General features: G+C 43.1%; 1 protein-coding gene across 2 annotated transcripts in view; it reads right to left on the reverse strand.

Moving 5' to 3' along the window:
- The window catches only part of LOC126996211 (uncharacterized), a 97491-nt gene that overhangs the window by 47990 nt on the left and 39501 nt on the right, over positions 1-10000 (reverse strand). For both annotated transcript variants that reach the window (XM_050856538.1, XM_050856537.1), the window contains 2 exons: positions 1851-1925; positions 832-909 (listed from right to left, as the gene is read on the reverse strand). In XM_050856538.1, coding sequence (XP_050712495.1) covers positions 832-909; positions 1851-1925 — 153 coding nt within the window. The remainder of the gene's footprint in view (positions 1-831; positions 910-1850; positions 1926-10000) is intronic.

Here is a 10000-nt window from a genome sequence, read left to right on the forward strand (position 1 = left end):
TCTGGAAAATGAAAAAATGAAAAGGAAGACTCTAGAAAAAGGAAAAGAAAGAGGAAAAAGGAAAAAAAGGAAGATACAGCAAAATGAAAAAAAATGAAAAGGGAGACATTGGAAAAGGGAAAAAAAGAAAAGGGAAAAGGAAAATGATGGGATATTGAAGGGTTTGAGGAGATTGAAAGGAAGAAAGCGAATGAAAGGAAAGGGAGACACGAGGAAAGGGTACGAAGGAGGAAGAGGAGGAGGAGGAGGAGGAGGAGGAGGAGAAGGAAGACGAAATAAGGAGAGAGAGAGAATCGAAGAGAAAAATCCATAACACAAACACACTGAACAAGAAACATGATAAATAAAATAAAAGGAAGAAAGAAAGAGAAGGAACTGAAGAAGAAGGAGGAGGAGGAGAAGGAGAAGGAAGACGAAATAGGGAGAGAGAGAGAAATGATGATGATGATGATGAGGAGGAGGAGGAGGAGGAGAAAGTCGTAATAGGGAGAGATAAATGAAGAAGAGGAGGAGGAGGAGGAGGAGGAGAAGGAAGACGGAATAAGGAGATAGAGAGGAATGAAGAAGAGGAGGAAGAGGAGGAGGAAGAAGAGGAGGAGGAGGAGGAAGAGGGAACATTACCTTCTTGAACTGCTTCCAAGACCAACCAAAATTAAATAAGATAACCAAATATAACCAACAGAAATATATTAACAGGGAAACTAAGATACCCCCCTCTCCCCCCCCTCCTCCCTTCACACACACAGCTCCCCCCTCACCCCCCTACACCCCCCCCACACACAGAGTAGCTAATTAACAAACAAACAAGGGCAACCAGATATAGCCACTCACAGGACTTTGAGGCTTGGCAGGAAAACGTGAAAGACATTAGACGGCAGCTTGACCAGACGAGGCGCGTGGCTGATGTAACTGTGAGGGGGAGAGAGAGAGAGAGGGGGGGAGAGAGAGAGGGAGAGAGGGGGAGAGAGAGAGGTAGAGTGAGTGAAGGAAAGAGAAAGAGGGAGAGGGAGGGAAAGAGAGAGAGAAAGGGAGGCGAAGAGGAAGGATAAGAAGGAGAAAAAGAGGAAGAATGAGAACGAGAGAGAGAGGAAGAGAAAGAGGGAAGGAAAGAAGGAGGGAGAGAAAGACAGAGAGGTAGAGAGAGTGAGTGAGTGAAAGAGAGAGAGGAGGAGAGAGTAAGAGAGAGAAAGGGAGGGGAAGAGGAAGAATAAGAGAGAGCGGAAGAGAAAGAGGAACAGAGGATGAGAGAAGAAGAGAAAGAAAAATAGGAGTGGAGGGGAAAGAGAAGAAAGAAAGAGATAGAGAAGGGGAGAGAGAAAAAGAGATAAAGGGGAAGGGAGAGATAAAGAAAGAGAGGGAGAAGGGGGTAAGAGAAAAAGAAAGAGAGAGAGAGGGGGGAAGAAAGAGAGAAAAAGAGAGAGGGAGGGTAAAGATGAAGAAAAGAGAAAGAGAAAGAAGAGGAAGAGAATGTTAGAGAGAAAGAAAGAGAAAAAAAAGAGTGAGGGGGAAGAAAGAGAAAAAGAGAGAGGGAGGGTAAAGAGGAAGAAAAAAAGAGAAAGAAAAGAAAGGAGTGTGAGAGAGAGAGAGAGAGAGAGAGAGAGAGAGAGAGAGAGAGAGAGAGAGAGAGAGAGAGAGAGAGAGAGAGAGAGAGAGAGAGAGAGAGAGAGAGAGAGAGAGAGAGAGAGAGAGAGAGAGAGAGAGAGAGAGAGAGAGAGAGAGAGAGAGAGAGAGAGAGAGAGAGAGAGAGACCAATTATTTTTCAGTATACACCAGCTCATCTCCCTTACATTATTTTTCCCCACCAAATAAACATATAATAATTTCTTAGTCCCAAACAGAAAGGAACTCACATGGTTTTAAGTTGGGTCATGTTCCAGAAGACGTCGCTCTCGAGGCCACGGAGTTCAAAGACGTCCCGGAGGATGCTGCATTAGAGGGAGAGGTAAAAGGGGAAGGAGGGGGAGGAGGGGAAAGGGGAGGGGAGGAGGTGAGTGGAAGACGTGTGGGGAGAAGGAGGGAGGGGGACGAGGGGAAAGGAGGGGAAAGGGGAGGGGAGGAGGAGGGTGGAAGGTGTGTGGGGAGAAGGAGAGAGGGGGAGGAGGGGTAGGAGGGGAAAGGGGAGGGGCGGAGGTGGGTGGAAGATGTGTGGGAAGAAGGAAGGAGGAGGGCGGAGGGGAGTGGAGGGTGTGTAGGGGAGAAGGAGAGGAGGAGGACAGGTAATGGAGGGGAGAAAAGAAGGGAGATGAAGGGACACACATTGGGGAGGAGAGGAGAGGAAGGAAAGGAGAGGAAAGAAGAGAAGGAAATGGGAGGTAAGAGAGGAGAAGAGAAGAGAGGGAGAGAGAAAAAGGAATGAAAGAGAAGAGAGATGGAAGGAGAGGAGAGGAGAGATGGGAGGAGGAGAGAGAGAAGAAGAGGAAAGGAGAGGAGGGGAGGAGAAGGAGAGGAATGGAGACAGATAGAAGAGGAGAGAAGGGAGAGGAGAGGAGGAAAGGGAGGGAAGAGGAGGAGAAAGGAGAAGAAAAGAGAGACAGAGAAGGGAGAGGAGAGGAGGAAAGGGAGGGAAGAGGAGGAGAAAGGAGAAGAAAAGAGAGACAGAGAAGGGAGAGGAGAGGAGGAAAGGGAGGGAAGAGGAGGAGAAAGGAAAAGAGAAGAGAGACAGAAGGGAGAGGAGAGGAGGAAAGGGAGGGAAAAGGAGGAGAAAGGAGAAGAAAAGAGAGACAGAGAAGGGAGGGGAGAGGAGGAAAGGGAGGGAAGAGGAGGAGAGAGGAGAAGAGAAGAGAGACAAGTTATCAATTATATATCTACTAATCATATTACTACTACTACTACTACTACTACTACTACTACTACTACTACTACTACTACAATCTCTCTCTTATAACTGTATTTATGTAACCGTTCCGTCACTATGAATATTTAGCGCACATTACCATTCCGCTTAAGTCTTTTGATAATAATGAGACACGTCGAATATTTTTTTACATCAATCTCATGACTTGTTCTTATCTAACGTGTGATTAAGAGCCTGTAGACGAGCTTCCAGACACGCATAAGGCAGGTAAAAGTTAGGTATGGTTAGGTTAGGTTAGGTTAGGTTAGGTTAGGTTAGGTTAGGTAAGGTTAGGTTAGGTTAGGTTAGGTTAGGTTAGGTAAGGTTAGGTAAGGTTAGGTAAGGTTAGGTTAGGTTAGGTAAGGTTAGGTAAGGTTAGGTAAGGTTAGGTAAGGTTAGGTTAGGTTAGGTTAGGTAAGGTTAGGTTAGGTTAGGTTAGGTAAGGTTAGGTTAGGTTAGGTTAGGTTAGGTTAGGTTAGGTTAGGTAAGGTTAGGTAAGGTTAGGTTAGGTAAGGTTAGGTAAGGTTAGGTTAGGTTAGGTAAGGTTAGGTTAGGTTAGGTTAGGTAAGGTTAGGTAAGGACACACAGGTAGACATGGAACAGAAGGGAAGGAAAGGAGTAGAAAGGGAAATGAAAAGGAAAGAAAGGAGTTTACAGACACACACAAGGCAGGTGGAGGTAGGTAAGGTTAGGTTAGGTTAGGTTAGGACACACAGGTACACATTAAACAAGAGGAAAGCAAAGGAGTAGAAAAGGAAAGGGAAAGGAAAGAAAGGAAAGAAGATGGGGAGCCTATCTATATACGAGTTTCCAGACACACACAAGGTAGGTAAGGTTAGGTAAGGTTAGGTAAGGACACACAGGTAGACATGAAACAGAAGGGAAGCAAAGGAGGAGAAAGGGAAAGGGAAAGGAAAGAAAGGAAAGAAGATGGGACAGAGATACAGATGATAAAGGGGAGAAAGGTAAAGATAGAGAAGAGAAGAGAGAGGAAGAGAGAAGAAAAAAGGAAAAGCAAAGAAGAAAAAGGAAAAGGATACGATAAAAATTAAGAAAATGAAGAAAAGTGAATGTATATGAGAGAGAGAGAGAGAGAGAGAGAGAGAGAGAGAGAGAGAGAGAGAGAGAGAGAGAGAGAGAGAGAGAGAGAGAGAGAGAGAGAGAGAGAGAGAGAGAGAGAGAGAGAGAGAGAGAGAGAGAGAAAAAGGATATGATAAAAATGAAGAAAATGAAGAAAAATTATTGTATATGAGAGATAAAGATAGATAGATAGACAGATAGATGGAGAGATAGATATAGATAGATAGATAGATAGATAGAGAGAGAGAAAGAGAGCACCACTACCTATAACTCAATAAACTACACAAACTAAAACATTTCTAAACCATTACTGACTCCTATCTCAGAGCGTCGGTTTTATAACACTGTAATGCAGAAGCGAACGATTTAATCTATTCATTTATGCATTTTTCTGACGGAGTATTCAGAGCCCCAACGCGAGCTTAATGGACAAATCTCACCGGTCATTTGTGAAACATTGATGGCGATAATGAAGGCTTTTGGACCTGATTAAAAGCTGGAAACATAACACTCGCGCCTCGCAACACTCATATGAATAAGCCTGTCTTTCCCCTTAAAATCATATATGTATCTGTATCAAAATATGAGTAAACAAAGTGATTAAGCAAACGTATTAATGAAGGCTTCTGGATCTGATTAAATACTGAAAACACAACACTCGCACCTCGTAACACTCATATGAATAAGCCTGTCTTTCCCCTTAAAATCATATATGTATCTGTATCAAAATATGAGTAAACAAAGTGATTAAGCAAACGTGTTAATGAAGGCTTTTGGACCTGATTAAAAGCTGGAAACACAACACTCGCGCCTCGTAACACTCATATGAATAAGCCTGTCTTTCCCCTTAAAATCATATATGTATCTGTATCAAAATATGAGTAAACAAAGTGATTAAGCAAACGTGTTAATGAAAGCTTTTGGACCTGATTAAAAGCTGCAAACGCAACACTCGCACCTCGTAACACTCATATGAATAAGCCTGTCTCTCCCCTTAAAATGATCTATGTATCTGTATCAAAATATATGAGTAAACAAAGTGATTAAGCAAACGTATTAATGAAGGCTTTTGGACCTGATTAAAAGCTGGAAACACAACACGCGCGCCTCGTAACACTCATATGAATAAGCCTGTCTCTCCCCTCAAGATTATATATGTATCTGTAACAATATATATGAGTAAACGATGGGGTAAATATAAACAATGCAATGATTAAACAAGCGTATTAGTGCAAGCTTCTGGATCTGATTAAATACTGAAAACACAAAACTCGCGCCTCGTAACACTGAGCTAAACAAGTATATGCCTCACAAAATAAACAATATATCACAATTTTGCATTTCTTGTTAACATTTCTGCTTATCTTCTTTCATTTTTTCGGATTTTCATAACAGTTCGCATTTCATATTTAACTTTAGCTCCAGAAATTATGTGTATCTCTAACGATGTATATAAGTAAACAATGCTATGGGTAAACAATGAAGTGAATAAACAGTGATATGGGTAGACAAACTCTTTCCTCCAACACTCAGATAAACAAGCTTATGTATCCGGAAAAAAAATATGTATCAATAATAATATGTATCTAAACGTGCAAAGCTTTAACCTCGCTAAAAGAACTTCACGAATTTATCCAGCTTTGTTAAAATTTTGAAGTTATTTTTATATATGCGAAAAGCTTGTCCCGTTAAAGAAGATGATTTGATGATATTCAGTTTCAGTAAAAAAAAATGTTTATCTATCTATGTATACCCATGGCCAGTTTTCATGTGGCTTTCAATTCTGTTACTAATTATATCCAACTTCTTGAGTCCGGGTTGATGGGTGGTCTTCTGGACAGCATGTGGGTAGTCTTAAGCCACTCGGCGGTGACTGAAAAATCCCAGGTGGTGGCGTGGGGATTCGAACCGACGTTGACAGGCTACATTTCTCAATTACTCAGCCACAGCCAAAACATGTGTATCTATCTCTCTATTCACACGGCTTCTGGACAGCATGTGGGTAGTCTTAGGCCACTCGGCGGTGACTGAAAAATCCCAGGTGGTGGCGTGGGGATTCGAACCGACGTTGACAGGCCACATTTCTCAATTACTCAGCCACAGCCAAAACGTGTGTATCTATCTCTCTATTCACACGGCTTCTGGACAGCATGTGGGTAGTCTTAGGCCACTCGGCGGTGACTGAAAAATCCCAGGTGGTGGCGTGGGGATTCGAACCGACGTTGACAGGCTACATTTCTCAATTACTCAGCCACAGCCAAAACGTGTGTATCTATCTCTCTATTCACACGGCTTCAGGACAGCATGTGAGTAGTCTTAGGCCACTCGGCGGTGACTGAAAAATCCCAGGTGGTGGCGTGGGGATTCGAACCGACGTTGACAGGCCACATTTCTCAATTACTCAGCCACAGCCAAAACATGTGTATCTATCTCTCTATTCACACGGCCAGTTACATTGTCGTTTAGCACAGCGCGGGGTGCACATGTTTCGGGGCAAATCAGATTATGCTTGCAGTCCCCCGCCAGGACCGCTTTCACGCCCCGTTTGTTGCCTGACACGCCGCGCCTCGCCCAGTGCAGCGGGACACGGGGAGCCAGACACACCGACACACCGATCCATTGCCTGTGTGGGTGGTTGTGGGTCGGGGGGAGGTGGAGATTTTGGGGGGGAGGAGTAAGTGGGTGAGTATGTGTGTGTGTGTGTGTGTGTGTGTGTGTGTGTGTGTGTATATAAAGTGTGGTCAGTACAGTATCTCTCTATCTATCTATCTATCTTTCTACGTGTGTGTTTGTGTTTGTTTTGTTTGCATAGGAAAAAAAAAATAATGATTGATTGACTATTACTACCCTGCTACTACTACTACTACTACTACTACTACTACTACTATTACGACTACTACTACTACTATTACGACTACTACTACTTCTATCACTACACATACACACACACACACACACACACACACACACACACACACACACACACACACAACCCTCCCCCCTCCCTCCTCTCCCCTCCTCCTCCCCGCCCCCCTTCACCCCTCCCATCCTCCCCTCTTCACACCTCATTCAATGCCCCTTCTCGTATAAACAGCTCCATTACACTTCGAATTTAATGGGGCCCACAACCTTACTGCCCCATCACGAAGGGCTGCACCGCCTTCATTTACACACCAGATGGGGAGGCCGCGAGGGGACGAACAGGGGAAGGGGGGAAGAAGGGGAGATGTGAAGGATGGGAAGATGATAAAGGGGAGGGAAGCAGGAAGGTAGGAAAGCAAAGGAGTAGAAAGGGAAAGGGGAAAGGTGAAGGATGGGGAGGAAGATGATAAAGGGGAGGGAAACAGAGAGGTAAGAAGGCAAAGGAGTAAAAAGGGACAGATGAAGGAACGGAGAGAAGGGGAGAGGTGAAGGATGGCTTAGAAGATAGGATATGAGTAGGGATGATAAAGAGAGGTAAAGGAATGGAAAGGAAGAGGTGAAGGAAGGGTAAGAAGATGGGATATAGAGGAATGATAAAGAGAGGAAGGGAGAGAAGACTAGAGAGAGAGAAGAAGAGGAGAAGGAGAATACTAAATAAGAGATAAGGTGCAGAAAAAAAAAACGTAGATAAGGGAAAGATAAAATATGCAAGTAGATAACAAGGAGGAGATAAAAAGAGAGAGAAAGAGGAAGGTGTGATTAGAGGGAATAACAGAGACGATAAAGAAAGATAACAAGGTGGAAATAAACAGGTAGACAAAGAGAACAGGTGATAAAAGAGGTAATAAAGGAAAGAGGAGAAAAATGGACAGGTAATTAAAGTGAAAGGGAAAGTTATAAATAAGTAAAGAAATAAAAAGGAAACGAGAGAGAGGAAGAGAAAGCGAGAGAGAGAGAGAGAGAGAGAGAGAGAGAGAGAGAGAGAGAGAGAGAGAGAGAGAGAGAGAGAGAGAGAGAGAGAGAGAGAGAGAGAGAGAGAGAGAGAGAGAGAGAGAGAGAGAGAAGGGGAGACAGGTAAAGGGAGAGAGGACCAGGTGGGCTCATTAACCTGCTCGTAAAAGGGGTTGGATCCTTTAACTTAAGAGTGTTATAGCAAGGCGTATAATTAGAAGGGATTGCTCTAAACACACACACACACACACACACACACACACACACACACACGGCCATTTCATTTGCACAATCTCTTTATCTGACACCATTATATTTATTTACGACGAGAGAGAGAGAGAGAGAGAGAGAGAGAGAGAGAGAGAGAGAGAGAGAGAGAGAGAGAGAGAGAGAATAAAGATAGAGATAAAATAAAGAAAAAGAGAAAAATACACACATTCACACCACACACACACACACACACACACACACACACACACACACACACACACACACACACAAACACCACAATATTTCCCTCACGTGACTTCATTTGGCCGACCCGTGAACGAAATTGTAGCAAAGTTTAACCAGAAAATTCGTCGAAACCGCTATTCTAGATAAAGGGGTCGAGGGTGAAGGAGAAGAGGGAGAGGGGGAGAATTGGAAGGGGAGGAAAGAGGGAGGTATTAAAGGGAGGGAGAGGGAGATATGGAATGGAAGAGGAGAGGGAAGAAGAAGAAGAGGGCGGGATGGAATGGGGAGAAAAAGGGAGGGAAGAAGAAGGAGGTATAGCAGAAGGGAAGAAGAGGGGAAAAATGGAGACGAAGGAATGGAAGGAGGAGGAGAGGGAGATATGGAATGGAAGAGGAGAGGGAAAAAGAGGAGAGAGGAATGGAAAGGGGAGAAGAAAAGGAAGGAATGGAAAGGGGAGAAGAAAAAGGAGGTATAGAAGAGGGGGGAGAGGAACAGAGACAGAGGGGAGAGAAAAGGAAGGAAGGAGGGAGGTAAAATGACAACAATAGGGAGATAAGGGGGAGAGAAAGATATGATGGAGAAGGGAAATTGGAAGTAGAGGAAAGAAAGAAAATAAGGAAAGGAAAGGAAAAAAAAGAAAGAAAGGAGATGAAGAGTGAAAGGAGAGAGAGAGAAGGGAAACGAATGGACAGGAGGAGGAGGAGGAGGAGGAGGAGGAGAGAAAGAAAGGAGATGAAGTGAAAGGAGAGAGAGAAGGGAAACGAATGAACAGAAGAAAGAGGAGGAGGAGGAGGAGGAAGAGGAGGAGGAGGAGGAGGAGGAGGAGGAGGAGGAGGAGGAGATAAAGGTTGAAAGAGAAAGAGTGAAGGATGAAGGGAGGGAGAAAGAGAGAGATAAAGAGAGATAGAGAGAGAGAGAGAGAGAGAGAGGGGAGAGAGAGAGGGGAGGGAGGGAGAGAATGGAGGGAGAAGAAAGTGCGGTTCTCAACTAATGAAATCAAGCACTCTCTCTCTCTCTCTCTCTCTCATTGGGGTCACGTTGGTTAGTTTTCCTTTTCTTTCTTTTTCTTTCTTTTTTATGTGAATTTATTAGCGCGAAGTTTTTTTTTAAATTCCTTGAAAGAGAAAAAAGAAAAAAAATATATTGATAGTTTTTTTCGTTTTTTTTTTGTTTTTACTTTCCTTTGCGTTAAATTAATCCTTTTTTTTCCTTTCCTGGTGATTTTTTATATTTTTATTTTTTATTTTTTGATTCGTAATAAAATTCTAATGTGTGTTTATTTATTTTTCTCGATATTTTTTTGACTTTTTTTCGTTTTTTTTCTGTGAGGTTCACTGCCACTTTCTCTCTCTCTCTCTTATATTCCTTTTCTCTCTACCTCTCTTTTTTTCCTCTTCTCTTCTCTCTTCCTTTCCCTTTCCTTTCCTTTCCTTTCCTTTCCCTTCCCTTCCCTACCATTCCCATCCCTTCCTTTCCTTTCCTTTCCCTTCACTTCCCTACCATTCCCATCCCTTCCTTTCCTTTCCTTTCCTTTCCCTCTCTTCTCTTCTCTTTTCTTTTTCTTTTCTTTTATTTTCTCTCTCTCTCTCTCTCTCTCTCTCTCTCTCTCTCCCTGACTCTTATCTCTCTTTTTTTCACGTCTATAATGTTTTCTTTCAAGTCTCGGATACGTACATTTTTTTTTTCATTCCTCGTACTAATGTTTTTTTTTTCTTTCTTTATCAAAACGGAAACAAACATTCATGATTTTTTCCACGC

Source organism: Eriocheir sinensis, chromosome 9 (genome assembly GCF_024679095.1).
Source record: "Eriocheir sinensis breed Jianghai 21 chromosome 9, ASM2467909v1, whole genome shotgun sequence".
NCBI lineage: Eukaryota > Metazoa > Arthropoda > Malacostraca > Decapoda > Varunidae > Eriocheir > Eriocheir sinensis.